A 24385-nucleotide genomic window follows, 5' to 3' on the forward strand; every position below is an offset into this window, starting at 1 on the left:
TATGATTTTAGTGCAACTGCTGCAACCTGAAAAAGATATAATATGAACGTATGCTGTAAGGCACTGTGTGCTATCTGGGTACATTGTGCACAAAATAATTAAGGTTTAGCAAAGTTCTCTCCAGTTATCACTATTTAACTGCAGCTTTCCATCAATACGTCATAAAATCCTGTGTCACGAAAGAACATCCCATTGTAACACCGCAATCCTTTTGTCCCAGACTGCATTGTGGTTACTGTTTCATAACAGTGGGCACCGGGAGGGGCAGAACCGTCTTCATTGTGTAAAACGTCTCAGTTCTGATTGAACAACACACGTAAATACGCTGTGTTGAAACTGCAACCCAATGAACTGACAGACATTCGTGCTGCTGTGACACGTACATCTTCTGTGGTCTACAACAAAATCTGTCATATCTTTGACTAGTTTTGATGAAGTGATGAAACTTTCGTCTGTCTATCGGTCGTGTCTTAGCGTCTTATTTTAGCCCCACTACTCATTCGTCATCAATCATGACTAAATATGTTGTGGTTATGATATCAGGAAGTAGATCCGCACGGAGAAATACCCCTCCCACACAATATTATTCAGCTGTTTTTCTTTTGTTCAACACTTAAACATAAAGAAATATGACTAATTGTAGGATTAATATAATTACATGAACACCTGATGTTTTGAATCACAACAAGATGTACAAAACGTAAACCTATGTGTTTTATTGATGAGATATCTGGAGTAATTTAAATAAAAGCATGTATTTGAATCGAAATCATGGCTCCACAAGACTGGGTGAAGCTGTGTTGGTCAAGGCACTAGATTGCTAATTTCCCCGACATGTTTATGAGTGTATCATGACAGAAAGAAATGCACTGCATGTACGTAAAGAGAGACGACAGAACACACTAAAATATAATGAATTGCTGTGACAAACTGATTGTGTCGTGCGAATAGTGGAAGTATGACCGTCTGAATCATCATTCCTGAAACTGCAAAAAAAGCATTGGAAACTGTTTACCCTCTGACCTTTAAGATTCAGAACAACAATAACCAACGGAGAGTTAGTACCACACATACACACACGCACACGCACAAATATATTATATTAACATTTACGAGTTTGTATCCCTATCTTTATTAGGAGATTGTTTTGAGTTAATTTTACTTGCGTATCAATCAATCAATCAAATTTTATTTGTATAGCACATTTCAGCAGCAAGGCATTTCAAAGTGCTTTACATCATAACAAACACAGAAATACAACGCAACATAGAATCAACAATCAAAACACGACATTAAGTCAGGTTTCATCATTAAATTTAGTGTAATTCAAACCCTCACAAACCAAATTCACATTTTAGTCCTCACACCAACCTCCAAACCAAAAAATAGTTTTCCACCTCAATGGGTTTCAGACCCATAAAAGTGATTTTAAAACAGAAAAAGTTTTAAAATGGTAACAAAAACCATAAAGCACAAATTTGCATTCATGCATCATTCAGTATCAAACCGACATGCTAATATTAACATCTCATAAAAATCCCAGTTCTTCAAATAAATATTTGTGAAAGATACGTAAGATCCAAAACCTCACAATGCTAAAATATGTGATGAATTTTCAGACCAGCTTCTTCTTTTTGATATGTTTTCCTTACAGAAAACATATCTTCCTCACTCTTTGCTATGTCTTTCTCATAATATAGACTTTGTTATGTCTGTGTTACGGGGAATCAGATCATCTTCCTGGAAATCTCTATCATATATTTACCCTTCTTCTGGATTTAAAATGTAAGAAATGTATTTATATATTTTTTAGTTGGTCTGCCTGCGACATGGAAACACACAGTATATTAGCATATTCAATATTCTGGAACTTTATCATATTTCATCACAGTGCAACAAACCTCAGTTTATTTTATTGTGATTGTACCAACACAAAGTGGCACAAAAGACATAAACACATAATTGTGTGAAGAAAAAGGTTTTCTCTTTTTTCCCACAAATCTAAAGATCATGTTTGTCGCACAAATTCTCATTTTCAACAACAAAATGTTCAGAAAACTTACAACAGAAAACAGTAAAAAATCATAAAACAGTAAAAAAGAAAAAATCTAAATAATTACAAAAGTTTTCATTTCTTTTTTCTGCTGCAGTGAAATCAAGTAAAATTCTCCATTCTTTGATATTTACCATTTCTTGATTGTCTTTCTTATCTGCAGATTTACATGTAAATAAATTACCTACTGTAACCAGCAGTAGGAATGATCTCAGAGTGGAAAATCTAAATAAAACTCCCCACGGCATTGTCTACCTAACTTTTTCTTCAGAGCCACCATGAAAAAATTGCCACTCTCCTTCCCTTCAGTCGAGCAAAGTTATACAATCTTACATACACAGCATGCATGCACAGGATCTGGACGCTGGTACAGGCTTAATTTACTGTGACAAGCTGAATACTCTGGCATCAACGTAAAGCTGAACGAGACCATAACCTGAATCATCATGTCATTTTATTTTTATCACTTTTTCGTGCAGACAGTCAAATAGTGCTGGAAGTGAGACATACAAAAATACTTTTTTTTACAATTTTATTTGATTTATTTAAATAGAAACGCAAATAGCAACACAAACAAAGCAGACATAATTAAATGGTACAAATAACACAAATGTAATACTTAAAAAAAACACTGTCATTAAAAAAATCCACATTAATAGAATACAAAAGGACAGATTATATTTCTAAAGTGTGGGACAACACAACAACATAAAAAGGTTTTATTATTATAAATTATGGATGTAATTTTGGCATTAATTGAACCTTCATTGGTTTTCTTCAAAAGCTGATCTAGTAGTTGTTGCAGGGCAGGAAGTAGCTGTTTCTCAGTAGACGCAGCATCTGCCCCGTCCTCGAGCTGAACTCGTACATGTAGGGACCACTGTAGAGGTAGGTGTAACCTGCAGAGCAGAGATGATACGTGTTAGTGAGGAAAAAAGTACTGGATTGGACAGAATCACTGCAGTCATTTAGTCATTTCATTAATCATGTGCTTTTGGAAGCAACTCACCTCTGTTCTGTAAAGCTGCTGTCACCTTCCTGGTCATTCCAGAGAAGGTTTTATCAACTCGCTTTGGGAATCCTGAGTCCATCGCCTTTGTAGTCTCATCATAGCTGAAAAGGACAAGATAAAATATAATAATTATTTCTTATTAAAAAGCAGGAAAGCATGTTGCTTGGAAAAGGAGAACAGACTCATAATTTTCTTGGACTTTACTTCAGGTTCACACAATTCACCACTGATTTCTGGTCTTGCTTGAACGCACCTGTAGTAATTGCTGTCAACGAAGAACAGAGTCTTTCCAGTCTCTGGGTCATTGAGGGCCGCATCGACTTTCTTGATGTCCTTTGGCAAACCGAAGCTGGAAATCGATTTGGGATAATCGCGTACCAGATCATAGCCACTGAATGCCCAAACTTGACGACCTGTCAAGAAAAAGTTTAAAGTAGTTATTTGGGTGAAGCTATTTGGGTAGTGTATAAAAATACCTTCAGTCAACAAAGACAGAAATCAAATACCTTTAAAGAGAAAGACTCTGTCTGACTGCTCACTCTCGTAAGCAGCATCAACACTGTCAGGGGCGTCAGGCCAGAAGTTTGCTATGAGAGTTTGCTCAGGGGTGTTACTCTGGGGGTGGATACGCCAGAAGAATCTGAAAAAAGACATAGAGAAACTTAAAACACATCTTGGAGCAGATTTTTAGCAAGATAAATAATTGAGTCCAGCTGGCGTTATTGGAGACTTAAGTTTCTGCCATACCCGTTCTTGAAGAACAGCATCTCTCCTCGTAGTGTGGCAACAGCATCCAAGACCAGGGAGGAATCACAGGCATCAGGAGTGGGGGGAGCAGTTGGTCCAGGAGGAATTGGATCCTCGTTTTTGCCTGAAAAAATAGATGGTGTATTACATCACACCTCAGGAATAATGGAGAGGTTCTTGAACAATTTTAGTCTAAGCTAGTTTGTTCAAACATGGATTTTATGATACTAACCATAAAGCGACTGGATGCCTCTGACATCATCTTGTGGCAGAACAAACGTGTCTGGGTTTTTGTACGAGTACACAGGGGCCATGAGAGCACCAGGGTCGTTAGAGTGGGACAAACCCAGAGAGTGTCCGAACTCATGGGCTGCAACCAGGAAGAGGACGTAGCCTAGGAAACGGAGGATGGGTTACACCTCTTGTAGTTTAAATGAGGTAGGAAGGGCTGAGAGAGTGGTTGCTGACTGTGTATGGAATAAACCTACCTTTGTTAGTGCGGAAGGTGAAGGTCTCATCTTCATCAAAATGGGCGTCTCCTCCGATACCAGAAGAAGGAGCAAAAGCATGGGCAAGAGTACCGTCAGGGCCGTCAAAGGGGTAAAAATCACCATGTTCTGTTAGAAAGGACATATTTCATTATGATTGAAACAAAGAAAGAAAAAACTTTTACAACTTCTAATATAATAATTGCAAAAAGAGTTTGATACTCACCACCACGACCAAAGGAGATCATGATGTCTGCTATGCCACTGTAAATCCTTGTGAATCTGAGGGGAGTAACTTTGGCCCAAACCTGAAGAGCTTTCTCAATGGATTCATCTACCTCTGCTGCAGACATGTCTGGTGTGTAGTTCTCTATCCTGAAGAAAGAAGAAAAATGTTCCACATTAAACCACAGACAACATCTGTGATAGCACACATCACTGAATAGCTGATCTTCTGAGATCTCTCACCTGTATGTGAGGTCATTCTTGTCCCATTTCAGATTGTTTCCAAAAGTGGAGAACCGAGAAACATCTACGTCTGGGACACCACAGCGTGGCTTCTTCATCATGGCCAAGGTGTCAGCATCCAGGTTCCCTGTGATCTGAAGGCCAAAGAATTTTTGCATCTCCATCAGCTTCTTAGACACTGAGCTGATGCCACTTCTGAACGTTGGACCTCTTTCCTCTGTCAGGTTGAAAAATCTCTTCAGATAGTTCTGGTGGAGAGAAAGAACAGAGAGGCTTCAGTCTGCTGCTCTATATGTGCTAGTCAACATATCATTTGTTGAATTAAAAGAGCATTTAAGTTTCTTACTACAAAGTACGTTCAATAAACGTCAAATACACATACCTCTGCAAACGTCTCATCCTGCTGTGTGGGCTGCGACACCGGCATGCAGAACACTGCAGCCAAAAGGCTCAGGAGAAAACTCAGCGTGAACGTCTTCATGTTTCCTTGTTGTACTCAACCTGTGTCTCCCATCTGGAGGGAGCCGTTATAAAGGACCTGGACAGGGTGTGTTGAGCAACTACATGCTTCAGAGAGTGACTCTTGACTCCTTTTATGGGTAGTAGAGGAAGTTTACAGCTGATTGTTCACCCGACACAAAATTTCCCCAAAACAAGACACTGTAATTATGACATGTGCTCTGTATTGTTGCCACATGCACATGGGAAGACTTTGCATGCATCATAGAAAGTAATAAATATTGTAAAGACGTATATAACGTTGTAAAGCTTCTGTTAGTGGTGTTAATATATTTTACCACTATGTTAAAGGATTGTTAAAAAATATAAATTTGATTTGATTAAATAATTTGATGTCACATAGAAAAAAGTGTGTATTACAAACAATTTTAACAACGTTACCTGTCTTCATAAACCGATTTCAATAAATTAAAGTTCTGAATTAATTAATTGCAATTAAAAAAAATTTAAATGATAAAAAATGACTAATAAATGTTACATACTGAAGCCCACGATCCTCTGCACGATTGAGGGTTGTGGATGTCAGTGTCTGTAACTAAGACCGAAGCTCACAAGCTCATCCTTGTGAGACAGCCTTCGGTACATCATATCTTTTTAAAATCAATCTGGAATAAACAGGAGACACATTTTCTTTTTTTTTGTTTACCCCTCCAGGGGGTCTCTTGTGGGCTCTAGTGTCCCTTATATGAAAGTAGGCTGACAGGAAGGGGGAAGAACATAGGGGAAGACATACCGCAAATGTCGCCGGGTCCGGGAGTCGAACCCGCGACGGCCACTTCAAGGATTCGAGGCCTCCATACATGGGCCACGCTATCCCCTACGCCACGGCACGCCCAGATTTTTTTTTTTTTTAACATATGATAGAAATGCACGAATGTGCCTTCCAGTTCTACTTATTTTCAAACAACAATTGCATTTCATTGTGGCTTCCAAATTAATACTTTGGTATCATGTTGATACTACTATGTTCAGATCATAAATCTGCAGACATGATTAATTCTACTGCAACTTTGATTGCAGAGGAATGCTAAGGTGACATCCGTTGATTCATAGGAAATCTAAACTCTGACAGGTTAGGGAGTTTTGTGAGTCAGCATGTAGATTCACTATCCACTCCCATAGCTTTATTAATCCAAGCCCAGTATGTTCTGCATTGTGAATGGAAAGCTACGTTCTGTCAACAGTTGCGCAACACGGGACGCTGAGAGGAACGATAATGACTGATAAGCAATGTGCCGTCTACAAGGATTTGCTCAACCGCAGTAATTGCAGATACGTTAAAAATGCGTTACAGTACTAAAAACACACATATTGTGGCATTAATCATAAACATAATTAAGGTTTTCTACATAACAGGCACTATTAACATCTCTATTTTGGAAAGAATCTACAGTAAATGTAGATATAATTTCTTTATGTTACATATTTAATACAAATATTGTTCTCATTCCTTTTATTCAACAATTGTTGGAGATCTTAAAAAGTAAAATACATAAAGTGCAAACAAATTAACCAAAACGACAAAAAACATTTTAAATTTGCAAATAGCTTCAATAGATGGTATAAATTCTTTCTTTCAACACTATTAGTCACTGAGGTGTTACTTTTAATCGGTTGCAGTATTTATTAGTTTCCCAGTGTTGCCAACGTTGTGGTTATTGCTAGAAAGATCCGGTTCCTCGTGAATATACACTCTCTACAATGTCATCATCAGGATATTTCATCATCAGAGTACGTGTGTGCATAATTGTGTGAAGAGAAAGGTTTTCTCTTTTTCCCCATAAATCTAAAGATTATGTTTGCCGAACAAATTCTCATTTTCAACAACAACCTGTTTAGAAAACGTACAACAGAAAACAGTAAAAAATCATAAAACAGTAAAAGAAAAAATCTAAATAATTACAAAAGTTTTCATTTCTTTTTTCTGCTGCAGTGAGATCAAGTAAAATTCTCCATTCTTTGATATTTACCATTTCTTGATTGTCTTTCTTATCTGCAGATTTACATGTAAATAAATTACCTACTGTAACCAGCAGTAGGAATGATCTCAGAGTGGAAAATCTAAATAAAACTCCCCACGGCATTGTCTACCTAACTTTTTCTTCAGAGCCACCATGAAAAAATTGCCACTCTCCTTCCCTTCAGTCGAGCAAAGTTATACAATCTTACATACACAGCATGCATGCACAGGATCTGGACGCTGGTACAGGCTTAATTTACTGTGACAAGCTGAATACTCTGGCATCAACGTAAAGCTGAACGAGACCATAACCTGAAGTCAGCCAGTCTCAGCTCTGCAGCTTGTAATTTGACAATTAAACGTGTTTCTTGTGGTTCCTGTGGTTGTGTAATCAGATGAGTCCTGATTGCAGAACCCATCCCCATTTATTCACCCCAACAAGAGAGAAACACCACAAAACCAGAAACATTTTCTCTCTGTTTCTGCTGGTTAAATTACCTGTAATAGCACAGCATGTAAGCGAGTGCAACCAAAAGCTTCTTCCAGCTGAGTAGTGCAACCCTCCACCACCTGTTGCTGTGAGATACAATTTAGCTGACTGAAAGAACAAACAAGCGTTTTGGAAACAATTTAGAAAAACATGGACTAACTTGGGATGTTGTTGCATCATCGATGCATTTAACAAATATACAAAATGTGTTTTTTTCATCATGTCATTTTATTTTTATTACTTTTTCGTGCACACAGTCAAATAGTGCTGGAAGTGAGACATACAAAAATACTTTTTTTACAATTTGATTTGATTTATTTAAATAGAAACGCAAATAGCAACACAAACAAAGCAGACATAATTAAATGGTACAAATAACACAAATGTAATACTTAAAAAAAACCCAGTCATTAAAAAAATCCACAATAATAGAATACAAAAGGACAGATTATATTCCTAAAGTCTGAGACAACACAACAACATAAAAAGGTTTTTTTTATTATTGTTATTATCAATTATGGATGTAATTTTGGCATTAATTGACCCTTCATTGGTTTTCTTCCAAAGCTGATCTAGTAGTTGTTGCAGGGCAGGAAGTAGCTGTTTCTCAGCAGACGCAGCATCTGCCCCTTTACAGTAGACGAGTGTTCTTATTTGGAATAATTGTGTTTTGAAACTAATGTCTTCAGCAACTTCTAAAGTCAGTGTGACTGCAAATGAAACAACCTCTTACAGGTTCAGTATCAGGGCAGATAATATCCCTGACTGCCAGAGGTCGCTATTGCTTTTCACATCACAAGTACGTCTCCATTAACACTCAGCTCCCAAGTAAAGACATGTAAGTCCCAAACTCAAGACATGCAACTCTTAAGTCAAACCCTAAACTTGTGTGGATCCACTGCCTGTGTTTGGGTTTTTCTTTTAAAACACAAAGACTTGGAGTGTAGATATAATAATAACATGAACTAGAAAATCATGACATTTTAATGAAAGAAATACTGGAAATTTTACCATTTAATTTTATTATTGGGAAGTTTTCAGATTGCAGTGCTAACCGTTAGAATTAATTGCCAATTTATTATTTCAGGTAATAAATAATGTCTAAATAAAAACTTGAAACTCCATAAATACGTATAAAAGTGATTCTTCAGGTCCCATGACTCAATTAGCTTTCAAGAAACACCTTAGTTTTTAAGATAACAATAACCACATCTAAGTTGTTATGTTAACTAGTATTAATCAGGATCCTAAAAAAATGGAGCATATTATTGAATTAGCCAGCAAGGCTATTGGAGTTGAGCAGGCATCTGCAGCTGAGCTGTACATTGAGCTGACTTTTTAAAAAGAATGAAATTCTTGTGGCTCCATCACATCCTCTGTTACTGAAGTTTGTCAGTGGCAATAGCAATAGGTCTACAAAGAAAAATCAGGAAATTTTAGTCTTTTAATTCACCCCACTGCACATTTATACAACATCTTTAAAGGGATTTTTTGGGTATCTGTTGTGTATGATTTTAGTTAAAGTTATCTGATTTCTTATCATGGTTGATAGTCCATATGTTTTACTTGAATTGCTGTTTGATCACTTTGTAATGGAGTAAGAAAATTAATTAATCTTCATCACTTGTGTTAGTTCTGCAGTTTGTGGGTGGTTACTACAAACTGTCTGCAAATTTAAAAAACTTAAAAAATGACCAATTTCAGAAATGTAAAATAAACACTTTGTTTATTTTGGACCATTAGACCAAGGTCGTACAGGGACTCATCTTCAGCCTTTCATTTTTAAGCCACCCGCACAAGATGCTGCCCTGGGCGTTTGCCCATTTTGGCCATATTAGAAACCACCACTGAACCTGCGCTATTACTGCACACCGGTTCAATTAAAAACAAATTTAAAAAAAGGTATAACCAGCCCTTGTGACCCAAATATTAGATCGGTCAGTGGGATTTCCCCTGAACCTCTTGATTAGCAAATCCAGATCTGCATTGGTCCCTGTGAATACAAATTACTTTATTTAATAAGTAAGCTGTAGAATAAATTTTGCATGAGAAATTTAGAAAGCAACAAACAACATCCCGTCCTAACCAACCCAATTTAAAAAATAAAAGATGCTCTCTGTTTCAGAGCATTTTGAGTTGACCTTATCATAAAATTCATTGCCACACATTTGTGGCAGCTCTGGCATTCTGTACAAATGTTAATATAACAATTGGCAGCAATCACATCAATGTCTAGGCAACTGCAAAAGGATCAGTCTTAAGATATTTGGTTAAATCTGTGTTACTAAAAGTGTCTTAATATTATTGAATAGTCAGGGCGTGTAAAGGGGGGAAAAGTTAGGATAATTTCAAGATCCCCTGACTGACGGGGGTCCACCGCAAAAATAGTTTTTTTTCTTCATAGAAATAGAAGAAAAATCGGTGCCTTGTCAATTACAAAATGAATTATGTCGTCTTTTTTTTTAATTGTTTTTATCAATAGAAATTAAATGTTACCCCTTCTAGACCAAAAAGCTCACATCCATATTTGCCCTGAACACCCCCGTAGATCCGCATGAAATGGTTCGTTCCTGCTTGGCGGCTTGCCGGTGTTCAGCAGAAGTCAGCAGAAGACAATAACGGCTATCGCAGTTACTATACTGCTAAGAAAAATGATAAAGTCAGGTTTTCAAAAGGAGAGAGAGAAAAAAGACAAGAGGGTCAATTTGTAGCCCAGTTTTTCTCCAAGAGAGGTGGGTAGACTGTGAGAGATTATCAACCATTTAGCATAGTTAGCTTAGCTACAGACTACTGTTTGCCTCCATTTCACTAGCATTTACAGAACAAAGGTAATAAAATCTACCAACATATTGATATATTTAACTTGTACCTGTTACCACTCTTAACAACAGATGAGTCAGACAGCAGCAGCTCCAGCCACCATATCAGAATAATCCCTCTTCCCTGTCCCAGTGAAAACGGTGAGCAATACTGTGTTCAGTGACAAGCTAGTTAGCATCATTGCAGGGAGTCTGTAGATTTTTCCTGCCTCACTGCTCTTTTTACAATTACACAACAAAACAGTCAAGTCTAAAGTTATTAAACTTGTGACTCAAACTTGTAATTTGATTCCAAGTTCCATGAGTCGCGTTAACACCTCTGCAAACTAGTAAAATGCAAAATCAGTTGATCAAGCTCCCGATTCTGTTTTAAAAACATCATCTGTGCTAAGTGTTATGGTGGAAAAGTCAAAATAGCTGTAAATATTTTATATATTTACATGATTTATATGTTTACAGCCATAGTCAGAATCAATATTTCAGACTAAATTGAATTGAACTTTTATCCAAGTTTGCATATTTGTGTTGAACTGATAAAAAGAAATAGTTTCATCTCATAGAAAGTCATTAAACAATCAAAATCACATATTTGATCATAACACATTTATTTCATTTAGATGACCTGGTGAATGAAAACATGTAAAAACGTACAACTCGAATTTTGGGTATAACATGTCAGGGGATCAACGTTATAGTTGATGCATGGTCATGTGCTTATCATGAAGAAATTGTTTGGTTTCAAATGATAATAACTGAATTTACAAAAATACACAAAACGGCATTTTTTATTGTGTAATTCTATTTGTAATATAACTTTGTTGAGGCAGTCAAAAGGCCCACATTTGTACAACGAATGTAATAAATTAACTTATAAAAAGCAAAGAACACAAAAAAAGGACTGTCCAATAATCTTAATAAATTATAATAAAAATAAAGTTAGAATAACTTAAAAAAACCTTTTTGGCATAGAACCTAGAATACATTAACATTATAAATAAACATTAACAAAACAAAAAAAAACATACACTTAGTATAAAGGTTCATTATTTTCCTGAAACTACATGACAACACAACAACATAAATAGGTCCTATTATTATTGTTACTATAAATTATGGATGTAATTTTGGCATTAATTGAACCTTCATTGGTTTTCTTCAAAAGCTGATCTAGTAGTTGTTGCAGGGCAGGAAGTAGCTGTTTCTCAGTAGACGCAGCATCTGCCCCGTCCTCGAGCTGAACTCGTACATGTAGGGACCACTGTAGAGGTAGGTGTAACCTGCAGAGCAGAGATGATACGTGTTAGTGAGGAAAAAAGTACTGGATTGGACAGAATCATTGCAGTCATTTAGTTATTTCATTAATCATGTGCTTTTGGAAGCAACTCACCTCTGTTCTGTAAAGCTGCTGTCACCTTCCTGGTCATTCCAGAGAAGGTTTCATCAACTCGCTTTGGGAATCCTGAGTCCATCGCCTTTGTAGTCTCATCATAGCTGAAAAGGACAAGATAAAATATAATAATTATTTCTTATTAAAAAGCAGGAAAGCATGTTGCTTGGAAAAGGAGAACAGACTCATAATTTTCTTGGACTTTACTTCAGGTTCACACAATTCACCACTGATTTCTGGTCTTGCTTGAACGCACCTGTAGTAATTGCTGTCAACGAAGAACAGAGTCTTTCCAGTCTCTGGGTCATTGAGGGCCGCATCGACTTTCTTGATGTCCTTTGGCAAACCGAAGCTGGAAATCGATTTGGGATAATCGCGTACCAGATCATAGCCACTGAATGCCCAAACTTGACGACCTTTCAAGAAAAAGTTTAAAGTAGTTATTTGGGTGAAGCTATTTGGGTAGTGTATAAAAATACCGTCAGTCAACAAAGACAGAAATCAAATACCTTTAAAGAGAAAGACTCTGTCTGACTGCTCACTCTCGTAAGCAGCATCAACACTGTCAGGGGCGTCAGGCCAGAAGTTCGGTATGAGAGTTTGCTCAGGGATGTTACTCTGGGGGTGGATACGCCAGAAGAATCTGAAAAAAGACATAGAGAAACTTAAAACACATCTTGGAGCAGATTTTTAGCAAGATAAATAATTGAGTCCAGCTGGCGTTATTGGAGACTTAAGTTTCTGCCATACCCGTTCTTGAAGAACAGCATCTCTCCTCGTAGTGTGGCAACAGCATCCAAGACCAGGGAGGAATCACAGGCATCAGGAGTGGGGGGAGCAGTTGGTCCAGGAGGAATTGGATCCTCGTTTTTGCCTGAAAAAATAGATGGTGTATTACATCACACCTCAGGAATAATGGAGAGGTTCTTGAACAATTTTAGTCTAAGCTAGTTTGTTCAAACATGGATTTTATGATACTAACCATAAAGCGACTGGATGCCTCTGACATCATCTTGTGGCAGAACAAACGTGTCTGGGTTTTTGTACGAGTACACAGGGGCCATGAGAGCACCAGGGTCGTTAGAGTGGGACAAACCCAGAGAGTGTCCGAACTCATGGGCTGCAACCAGGAAGAGGACGTAGCCTAGGAAACGGAGGATGGGTTACACCTCTTGTAGTTTAAATGAGGTAGGAAGGGCTGAGAGAGTGGTTGCTGACTGTGTATGGAATAAACCTACCTTTGTTAGTGCGGAAGGTGAAGGTCTCATCTTCATCAAAATGGGCGTCTCCTCCGATACCAGAAGAAGGAGCAAAAGCATGGGCAAGAGTACCGTCAGGGCCGTCAAAGGGGTAAAAATCACCATGTTCTGTTAGAAAGGACATATTTCATTATGATTGAAACAAACAAAGAAAAAACTTTTACAACTTCTAATACAATAATTGCAAAAAGAGTTTGATACTCACCACCACGACCAAAGGAGATCATGATGTCTGCTATGCCACTGTAAATCCTTGTGAATCTGAGGGGAGTAACTTTGGCCCAAACCTGAAGAGCTTTCTCAATGGATTCATCTACCTCTGCTGCAGACATGTCTGGTGTGTAGTTCTCTATCCTGAAGAAAGAAGAAAAATGTTCCACATTAAACCACAGACAACATCTGTGATAGCACACATCACTGAATAGCTGATCTTCTGAGATCTCTCACCTGTATGTGAGGTCATTCTTGTCCCATTTCAGATTGTTTCCAAAAGTGGAGAACCGAGAAACATCTACGTCTGGGACACCACAGCGTGGCTTCTTCATCATGGCCAAGGTGTCAGCATCCAGGTTCCCTGTGATCTGAAGGCCAAAGAATTTTTGCATCTCCATCAGCTTCTTAGACACTGAGCTGATGCCACTTCTGAACGTTGGACCTCTTTCCTCTGTCAGGTTGAAAAATCTCTTCAGATAGTTCTGGTGGAGAGAAAGAACAGAGAGGCTTCAGTCTGCTGCTCTCCATGTGCTAGTCAACATATCATTTGTTGAATTAAAAGAGAATTTAAGTTTCTTTCTACCCAGTACATTCAATAAACGTTAAATACACATACCTCTGCAAACTTCTCATCCTGCTGTGTGGGCTGCGACACCGGCATGCAGAACACTGCAGCCAAAAGGCTCAGGAGAAAACTCAGCGTGAACGTCTTCATGTTTCCTTGTTGTACTCAACCTGTGTCTCCCATCTGGAGGGAGCCGTTATAAAGGATCTGGACAGGGTGTGTTGAGCAACTACATGCTTGAGAGAGTGACTCTTGACTCCTTTTATGGGTAGTAGAGGAAGTTTACAGCTGATTGTTCACCCGACACAAAATTTCCCCAAAACAAGACACTGTAATTATGACATGTGCTCTGTATTGTTGCCACATGCACATGGGAAGACTTTGCATGCATCATAGAAAGTAATAAATATTGTAAAGATGTACATAATGCTGTAAAGTTTCTGTTAGTGGTGCTAATATATTTTACCACTATGTTAAAGGATTGTTAAAAAATATACATTTGTTTTGATTGAATAATTTGATGATGTCACATAGAAAAAAGTGTGTATTACTAACAATTTTAACAACGTTACCTGTCTTCATAAACCAATTTCAATAAATTAAAGTTCTGAATTAATTAATTTCAATAAAAAAAAATCTCAATTATAAAAATGACTAATAAATGTTACATACTGAAGCCCACGAACTTCTGCACGATTGAGGGTTGTGGGTGTCAGTGTCTGTAACTAAGACCGAAGCTCGCGAGCTCATCCTTGTGAGACAGCCTTCGGTACATCATATCTTTTTAAAATCAATCTGGAATAAACCAGAGACACATTTTCAAGAAGTTGCAATGTCAGGATCTGTGTTTTTCCTTGTTTATTTAGTGTTCTGTGTCCTTAAGTCTCTTCGTTGTCCTGTCCTCCCCTTGATTGTTCCCAGGTGTGTCTCGTTTCTGTAATTACCCTCCCGTGTATTTAACTCCACCTGTGTTCCTTGTTCCTCGTCGGGTCCTTGTCGTCGTCAATGTCTAGTCCATTCGTTGTCAGTGTGTCCATGTGCCTGCTGCTCGTTGTTTGGACTGAGTTTTCTTCATTAAATTTCATTATTCATCATACCTGGGTCTGCTGCGTCTGCCTCACCACACCGTTCCATGACATGCAATATTAATAATTTATTAATTTATCCATCCAAACCCAGAGATCCCTCTCCTTAACCAACACTTTCCAGGTCTTTACGGGTGGATACCAAAATACTTCCAGGTCATAAGGGGGATACAGTTTCTCCACTGGGTTCTGGGTCTAACCTGCGGTCTCCTAAAAGAGTGGGACATTCCCTAAAATGAGGAGCTCAGGAAGCTCCCTGATCAGATGGTGAAATAAATTTCATTACTCATAGCTTTTCTTTGTACAAAGCAGCTCCACTTCAGGCTGTTTCCAAATAATTGAGCTTCTCACCCTTTCACTGAGCCAGCCCCGCCTCCCCACACAGAACGCTCCTTTCAGCTGCTTGTGTGGCATCTCAGCATTTAATTTACCGCCCATAATTCTTGACCAAAGGTAAGTGTCAAACCGTCAATAGACTGAGATAGTAATAGCTTTGCTTTACAGCTCAGACTTTTGCATCGAACAAGACACCAATATTCTCGGAACTTCTCAGCTTGCAGCAAAAACAGATCCCCTAGTTTTCAGCTTTTTCTGATGGAACCATTTATTCAGACTTGATGCACTTACTCTCACTATGAACTGCTCCAGTACACTCACTTTTGTGACCTAAGAACACCAAGAGAAAATCATGAGCCAACATGAGACCCTGAAGTTCCTGACCCACATGCTTTACACTTAAATATGTTTGAGATCAAGCTCATAAACACCACACACAAGATCCCCCACACAAGGGACAAGACGCAGTCCTGGTGACGTCCAACCCACATTGTGATAAGCTCTTGCTTCATGCCAAGATTGTAGACACAGCTCTTGCTTTGGGGATGAAAGGGTTAAATAACCCTTTGACAACTCTGGTTCCCCATCTTCCCTAAGGACCAAACAATAAACCAGACCTCCAATCTCTCTTGACCCCCTTGGAGAGCTACCAGACACTTGTCATACATTTAATGGGACACATTTATGGGGCATTCAATCAATGAAATTTTATTTGTATAGCACATTTCAGCAGCAAGGCATTTCAAAGTGCTTTACATCATATCAAACACAGAAACACAATGCAACATAGAATCAACAATCAAAACATGACATTAAGTAAAGTTCCATCATTAAATTTGTAATTGATTACGTTTCAAATACAATCCTAAACAAGTGGGGTTTTAGTCGAGATTTAAAGGAAGTCAGTGTTTCAGCTGTTTTACAATTTTCTGGAAGTTTGTTCCAAATTTGTGGTGCATAGATGCTGAAAGCTGCTTCTCCTCGTTTGGTTCTGGTTCTGGGGATGCAGAGCAGACCAGAACCAGAAGACCTGAGAGGTCTGGAAGGTTGATACAACAACAGCAGATGTTTAATGTATTGTGGTGCTAAGCCGTTCAGTGATTTGTGAACTAACAGTATTTTAAAGTTTATTCTTTGAGCTACAGGGGGCCAGTGGAGGGACTTTAAAACTGGTGTTATGTGCTCTATCTTCCTGGTTTTAGTGAGAACGCGAATAGCTCGAAACCTTCTCTGTACAGTTCGCTATTCGAAAGCCTATTCCTGAATCACAGTTCAGTCAACTCTAACATATGCTGTCGGTTTTCGTGCGTCTCCCACACATCGTAGTGTCCTACTTTAGGATGGCCTCTTGAAACCTTTGAAACCTGGCTCTTTCCATCGACATTATCTTTCAACGACAAATAAATCAATATGTTTTTCATGTGTAATGAGTTTTGTTTTAGGCTAAAGTAATTTGGTTGTTGAATTTCGCTCTTAGGGGATTCAACATGGACGGACCTTACAGGCATTTGCCAGATTTTTTTTTTTAAACATATGATAGAAATGCACGAATGTGCCTTCCGGTTCTACTTATTTTCAAACAATTGCATTTCATTGCGGCTTCCAAATTAATATTTTGGTATCATGTTGATACTATTATGTTCAGATCATAAATCTGCAGACACGATTAATTCTACTGCAACTTTGATTGCAGAGGAACGCTAAGGTGACATCCGTTGATTCACAGGAAATCTAAACTCTGACAGGTTAGGGAGTTTTGTGAGTCAGCATGTAGATTTACTATCCACTCCCATAGCTTTATTAATCCAAGCCCAGTATGTTCTGCATTGTGAATGGAAAGCTACGTTCTGTTAACAGTTGCACAACACGGGACGCTGAGAGGAACATAATTAAGGTTTTCTACATAACAGGTACTATTCACATCTCCATTTTGGAAAGAATCTACAGTAAATGTAGATATAATTTCTTTATGTTACATATTTTATACAAATATTGTTCTCATTCCTTTTATTCAACAATTGTTGGAGATCTTAAAAAGTAAAATACAATAAAGTACAAAAAAATTAACCAAAACAACAAAAAAATATTTTTAATTTGCAAATAGCTTCAATAGATGGTATAAATTCTTTCTTTCAACACTATTAGTCATTGAGGTATTACTTTTAATCACTTGCAGTATTTATTAGTCTCCCAGTGTTGCTAACGTTGTGGTTATTACTAGAAAGATCCGCTTTCTCGTGAATATACACTCTCTACAATGTCATCATCAGAATATTTCATCATCTGAGTACGTGATGCAAGTATTTATCCCATGTGATGCAGAAAATCAAGAATCCAAAACGAGGTTCAGACGCAGCGCTTCAGAAAACACTCACAACCTGTAGTTGCTTCCACATTTTGTCAAGTTGCAACCATAAACCTTATGGAGGTTTTCTGGGACTTCAAGTAGAAGACCAGTACAATTTAGTGAATAATTGTAAGACGGAAGGAAATGGATGCATTCACAGTTTTCAAAATGTATTTATTTATTAAACACTCTGTATTTATTAATAAACAATGTGTCATGCTTTTGTCTTCTACTCTACCCCATTTCTTCTGATTCTCCTGAAGACAATTCTGTGTAAGGTACTGAATTTATCCTCAAACCAGTTGCAGTGAAGTAATTAGTAAACAGAGTCCAGCTGCATGTAATTTAGTAGGAATGCAGCTGCACTCTGAAGGCTTCAAGCATTTGTTAGGGATCAGTAGATATTTAGCAGTTATTCTCCACATGCACATTGTTTCTCCTATGTCCCTGCTTCTCCAGGGCCTGTCAGTAGACGTCAGTGGTACAGGTGCTTACTTTCAGAACATGCTTTCAAAAAGGTGTGTGCAATATAAGAAACAGTACAAAGCTTATTTCTGCGGCATAACAATGTACAACAAGAAAAAAGTTGCTGTTTTCCCCAAAATGGCAAGTAAAAGCAAGTGCCTCCAAACTCATCTCTGTTAAATTCCCAGCCTTAAGGCAGTGATGCAAGTTCTGTCAGGCAGTTACAAGTAATGCAGTAATCTGTCATTGTGTCGTTGAGCAAGAGGCTTCACCCGCCTCTCCTGCTGGTGGTGGTCAGAGGGCCGAGTGGCACCGGTGCACGGCAGCCTGGCCTCAGTCAGACTGCTATCAGACTGACTGAGGCTGATAGTTATGAATATGGATAAATATGTTTATCCATATTCATAAACTGCCACCATCAGCGAGTGAGTGTGAATGAGTGAATGACCGATTTGTGAAAAGTCAATTTCACAATTGACTTTTCAATTGTGACTTTGAATTGAAGTCACAATTGAAAAGTTGTGACTTCAATTCAAGTCATAACTTTGACTGTTGTGAAAGTTGGGGCCCTCTGGTCTTTTAAGTGCTGTGCAAGTACAGAACACTTAGCAAACTTGGTTGTGGGCACAACAAGTCAGCGGATCAACTTTTATCATTTAAGATGTTTTTATTTCAAGGAAATCATTTCAAATTATAACATTGATGTGTGACAATACACAAAATGTTTTTTCCCCGATATCATTTCCTTTAGATGGTTTAGTCATAGAGATTTATTCATACACTCAAAAAGGAATCCACATTCATGCAGCTAAACTGACATTTGATTTATTTATTAGAAGCAAACAACAGAAATGGTTAAACAATTGAACAGTCTAAATAATCAAAATAAACTGAAATAAACAAAGATAGTAGGGGTGTAGCAATACAATAATCTCACAATACGATACGATATTCTGATCACGATACGATATATATCACGATATTTGGCAATCGATACAATTCAATGCACTTTTACGATTTTCTGAAAGATTTTAGAAGGACAGAATGATTTTAGTGACATTTTCTGTTCCATAGACGTGGATTTAATTAACTCAATACTGAAGGTAAGCACCAACTACAATACCTGACTCTGATTGGACAGAGTCTAACAGTCTACAGCTGGACAAAATGAATCAAAGATGCAGTGAGAAAATTAGTTTCTGTCATTTAATTCATGTGGGTTTGATATAAAACTCAAAGTTTCTACAGTGATCCAGGAGCTGAGTGGGGAGATTATCAGCCTCTGTAACTCTCAATATGCAAATGATTGCACTTATGTTTTTCTTTTGGACATATTGTGGATGCATTTTGGAGTACAAAAAGTCTTTTGGACTATAGGGAAAAAGCTTTTCTACCTTGTCTCCCGGAGTTAGCCATGTGTACAGTTAGCTGTTTACTACTAGCTGCTGGGGCAGTCTCTCTGCATCACCCCATAGTGATCCAGCCGCCTAGCTTACATTCCCTTTTCGTTCTGTCGGTGGTACAGTGGTGATGTCAGGGACTGAAGGCTGAGTTATAGTCGCTTTCAAAAGTTCGGGTTGAACATATTTTTGAGCCAAGACAGCAATATCGAGTTTATAGTTAAGGTTTACATTGGAGTTGCCTGGAAGAGCATCTTCCAGATCGTCCAGTTTGTGTGAACGGCGGCGCACGCAATCCGAGCCGAGTTACAATCATCCAGAGGTGCACGGGGTGCTGCGACACACTGCGCATGCGGGGCGAGCCTCTGCGTACCCGGTTCAACGCGTCAACAATAAACGTAACTTCAGCAGTTGCTAGCTGCTCCAAGCCCTGAGTTGAAATTGATAAAGTGTTAAAATGATCTGATCGCTAGTCGCGGTTCTGAACTGATTTGAATTTGTGTTGTTTCATCATTAGTGACCAGTAGCCTGATGTTTCTGTTGTTCTCTTGGTTTGTTGTACTTCATGTCAGATGGATAGCTGAATGATATAGTTGCTCTCTGTGGTGGTGAAACTTGTAAGATCCGCTGTTGCAGGCATGTCTATGTTGTAAAGCTAAATTATCATGAGCTTTATTATTTGGGTATAATGGGCCCAGTCATTAGCCCCGCCCCCACACCTGATTCTGACTTGTTCCGCTAGTGCTTCAGGTAATCCTTTATATACAGAACAGAAACCACTAAGCTAAAATCAAATTACGAAGTGGATGCCACTAGTTGCTCCGATATCCAAACTTTGCATTAATTTCGCGATCTTATTGCTTTTGCTGTTACTCCGTTTGCGCAGCTACTCTGTTTCGCTTCTCTTTCACGGTTACTTGTGCAACTTTACTTCATTTCTTAGCAACAAAATACAGCCAATTGTTATTTGTTGAAGATTTGAGATTTACAAAACCAAAGGAATCTAATGTTGCGTTTCATTTTTTACGTTTGGAAGCTCATTCTCTTTCACATAACCGGAAAAGCCGGTTTTTGACATTTCTCTGACATTCGGAAAAATATGGTTTACTTATTTTAGCATACCTCCGGTTTTATTTGGCCTATTAACACAATTTAAAAACTGGTGGGTAGTTTATAATGTGGACTTTAAGCACAAGTTGAAAGTGAGACTGGGGGAGGCGGAGTCTTGCTGCTACGCCGTCACAAACCAGACATGTTAAAAAGACGGTATAAGCCTATGGACCCCTATGGTTTAACGTATTGAAACTCACGGATGAAAAATTCAATACCTTCCAATTGTGGAAAAAAATCGATAAATATTGTACAATCGATATAATTATACAGCCCTAAAAGACAGTGTGAAAAAAAAAATTCAGATCAATATATAAACATAAACTTTATAGAAGAAGGTTCATTATTTACCTGACACTATGGCACGAAACAATGGCATGAAAAGGTTTTACTGCTATAAATTATGAATGTAATTTTGGCATTAATTGAACCTTCATTGGTTTTCTTCAAAAGCTGATCTAGTAGTTGTTGCAGGGCAGGAAGTAGCTGTTTCTCAGTAGACGCAGCATCTGCCCCGTCCTCGAGCTGAACTCGTACATGTAGGGACCACTGTAGAGGTAGGTGTAACCTGCAGAGCAGAGATGATACGTGTTAGTGAGGAAAAAAGAACTGGATTGGACAGAATCACTGCAGTCATTTAGTCATTTCATTAATCATGTGCTTTTGGAAGGAACTCACCTCTGTGCTGTAAAGCTGCTGTCACCTTCCTGGTCATTCCAGAGAAGGTTTCATCAACTCGCTTTGGGAATCCTGAGTCCATCGCCTTTGTAGTCTCATCATAGCTGAAAAGGAAGAAACAGATAGAATCAGTATTTCTCCTCAAAAAAGCAGGAAACACTTTGGTTGTGTGCAAACTAGGAAAAAAATAATCCAAGAGAAGAAAATTGACAGCAAACTCTGTTGGACTGCTCTTCACATATAAACATTTCACCATTCATTTCTGGTCTTTCTTGAACACACCTGTAGTAATTGCTGCCCATGAAGAAGAGAGTCTTGCCAGCCTCTGGGTCATTGAGGGCTGCATCGACTTTCTTGACTTTCTTGGGCAAACCAAAGCTGGAAATCGATATGGGATAACCATGTACCAAATCATAGCCACTGAAAGCCCAAACTTGACGACCTGTCAAGAAAAAAATTATTTTGGTGAAGCTATTTGGGTGACATACAAAAATGTAATCAATGAACAAAGATATCAAATACCTTTAAAGTAAAAGACTCTGTCTGACTGATGACTCTCATAAGCAGCATCAACACTGTCAGGGGCGTCGGGCCAGAAGTTTGCTATGAGAGTTTGCTGAGAGGTGTAACTCTGGGGGTAGATACGCCAGAAGAAGCTGAGAAAAGACAGAGAGAAGCTAAGCTACATCTTGGAGCCGATTTTTTGAAAAGTTAACTGTTGACTCCAGCTGGCGTTATTGGAGACTTAAGTTTCTGCCATACCCGTTCTTGAAGAACAGCATCTCTCCTCGTAGTGTGGCAACAGCATCCAAGACCAGGGAGGAATCACAGGCATCAGGAGTGGGGGGAGCAGTTGGTCCAGGAGGAATTGGATCCTCGTTTTTGCCTGAAAAAATAGATGGTATATTACATCACAACTCAGGAATAATGGAGAGGTTCTTGAACAATTTTAGTCTAAGCTAGTTTGTTCAAACATGGATTTTATGATACTAACCATAAAGCGACTGGATGCCTCTGACATCATCTTGTGGCAGAACAAACGTGTCTGGGTTTTTGTACGAGTACACAGGGGCCATGAGAGCACCAGGGTCGTTAGAGTGGGACAAACCCAGAGAGTGTCCGAACTCATGGGCTGCAACCAGGAAGAGGACGTAGCCTAGGAAACGGAGGATGGGTTACACCTCTTGTTGGACCAATCAGGTCATAGGAAGAGCTGGAAGAGTGGTTGCCGACTGTATAAAGAATAAACTTACCTTCGGTGGAGCGGAAGGTGAAGGTTTCATCATCGTTAAAGTGTACATCTCCTCCGATGCCGGACGAAGGAGGAAAGGCGTGAGCGAGATAACCGCCAGTACCATAAAAAGGACTATTGTCACCATGTGCTGTTAGAAAAAAATTACTTTAAATTTGAACAAAGAGAACTTTTTCAAGAACGTCCAATAAAATAAGCATAAAAACGAGTTTGATACTCACCACCATGACTAAAAGAGATCATGATGTCTGCTATGCCACTGTAAATCCTTGTGAATCTGAGGGGAGTAACTTTTGCCCAAACCTGAAGAGCTTTCTCAATGGATTCATCTACCTCTGCTGCAGACATGTCTGGTGTGTAGTTCTCTATCCTGAAGAAAGAAGAAAAATGTTCCACATTAAACCACAGACAACATCTGTGATCGTACACATCACTGAATAACTGATCTTCTGAGATCTCTCACCTGTATGTGAGGTCATTCTTGTCCCATTTCAGATTGTTTTCAGCAGTGGAGACCAGACCAAGGGGTTTTTCTAAAACGCCGCAGCGTGGCTTCTTCATCATGGCCAAGGTGTCAGCATCCAGGTTCCCTGTGATCTGAAGGTCAAAGAATTTTTGCATCTCCATCAGCTTCTTAGATACTGAGCTGATGCCACTTCTGAACGTTGGACCTCTTTCCTCTGTCAGGTTGAAAAATCTCTTCAGATAGTTCTGGTGGAGAGAAAGAACAGAGAGGCTTCAGTCTGCTGCTCTCTATGTACTAGTTGACATACCATTTGTTGAATTAAAAGAGCATTTAAGTTTCTTACTACAAAGTACGTTCAATAAACATTAAATACACATACCTCTGCAAACTTCTCATCCTGCTGTGTGGGCTGCGACACCGGCATGCAGAACACTGCAGCCAAAAGGCTCAGGAGAAAACTCAGCGTGAACGTCTTCATGTTTCCTTGTTGAACTCAACCTGTGTCTCCCATCTAGAGGGAGCCGTTATATAGGGCCTGGACAGGGTGTGTTGAGCAACGACATACAGGAGTTACGCTTTTTCTGGAGAATTTTGTTCATTTGACACAAAAGTTCCCAAAATATTTCCCTGTAATTATGACACATTAAATACTGTCCACATGTACCATGGAAAGACCTTTCCTGTATCATAAAATGCAGTACTCCTGTTGTGTTAGTGCTGCTAAGCATGGTGAAGAAAACACATCGATTCTGCTTAAATGGTTTATTTATATCAGATAGAAAAGATAAAGTATATATAACAACCTTGTAGTGACTTGTAAGTGGGAGTCGGGTCATGGAGTTTGAAGCTTACAGGGATGTCCTTGTACAGAGCTGTGCATGCATTATACTTTTGTTATGAACATTCTTTAAACTCAAGACACATTTGCAAGAAGTTGCAGTTGTACTGTCATTAATAAAGATACCAAGACACTGAGACTGCTCTGCTTTAAGAAGAGGCTCAACCTCCAGTCTGCAGGGAGCAGTCAAGCTGTTACTAGTTGAGAATCAAGACTTCAGAGGTGCTGTCTCTCATCCCAGCTGCTTCAAAGTGGGAACTGCTCTAGTCCAACTGGAGGGTCATGGCCTTAAGACGCCAACAGAATATCATCCACAAAAAGTAAAGATGAGACCCTCAAGTTCCCAATCCAGAAACTCTCCTCCTGCTGGGACACTGGCTATGATGCTTCTTCACCAGGGAGGTGTCCTAACCAGTCCTTTTGATGCA

General features: G+C 38.7%; 3 protein-coding genes across 3 annotated transcripts; all 3 read right to left on the bottom strand.

The window, feature by feature from the left end:
* Positions 1 to 2657: 2657 nt before the first annotated feature.
* Positions 2658 to 5278, bottom strand: LOC114153711 (collagenase 3-like). Its single transcript, XM_028032416.1, has 10 exons — positions 5151 to 5278; positions 4769 to 5016; positions 4527 to 4675; positions 4301 to 4429; positions 4045 to 4206; positions 3813 to 3936; positions 3572 to 3705; positions 3319 to 3478; positions 3063 to 3166; positions 2658 to 2952 (listed from the first exon to the last, which is right to left on the bottom strand). Exons 1-10 carry the CDS (start codon positions 5247 to 5249, stop codon positions 2843 to 2845), a joined length of 1419 nt encoding a protein of 472 aa, XP_027888217.1. The 5' UTR covers positions 5250 to 5278; the 3' UTR covers positions 2658 to 2842.
* A 5864-nt stretch (positions 5279 to 11142) lies between these two features.
* On the bottom strand, positions 11143 to 23635 carry LOC114153712 (matrix metalloproteinase-18-like). The gene is made up of 11 exons (XM_028032417.1): positions 23499 to 23635; positions 23117 to 23364; positions 22860 to 23023; positions 22655 to 22783; positions 22396 to 22557; positions 22164 to 22287; positions 21924 to 22057; positions 21684 to 21843; positions 21402 to 21505; positions 21133 to 21291; positions 11143 to 11674 (listed from the first exon to the last, which is right to left on the bottom strand). Exons 1-10 carry the CDS (start codon positions 23595 to 23597, stop codon positions 21182 to 21184), a joined length of 1434 nt encoding a protein of 477 aa, XP_027888218.1. The 5' UTR covers positions 23598 to 23635; the 3' UTR covers positions 11143 to 11674; positions 21133 to 21181.
* On the bottom strand, positions 11281 to 14161 carry LOC114153710 (collagenase 3-like). The gene is made up of 10 exons (XM_028032415.1): positions 14032 to 14161; positions 13650 to 13897; positions 13408 to 13556; positions 13182 to 13310; positions 12926 to 13087; positions 12694 to 12817; positions 12453 to 12586; positions 12200 to 12359; positions 11944 to 12047; positions 11281 to 11833 (listed from the first exon to the last, which is right to left on the bottom strand). Exons 1-10 carry the CDS (start codon positions 14128 to 14130, stop codon positions 11724 to 11726), a joined length of 1419 nt encoding a protein of 472 aa, XP_027888216.1. The 5' UTR covers positions 14131 to 14161; the 3' UTR covers positions 11281 to 11723.
* Positions 23636 to 24385: the final 750 nt, after the last annotated feature.

The sequence above is a fragment of the Xiphophorus couchianus genome, chromosome 11 (assembly GCF_001444195.1).
Source record: "Xiphophorus couchianus chromosome 11, X_couchianus-1.0, whole genome shotgun sequence".
NCBI lineage: Eukaryota > Metazoa > Chordata > Actinopteri > Cyprinodontiformes > Poeciliidae > Xiphophorus > Xiphophorus couchianus.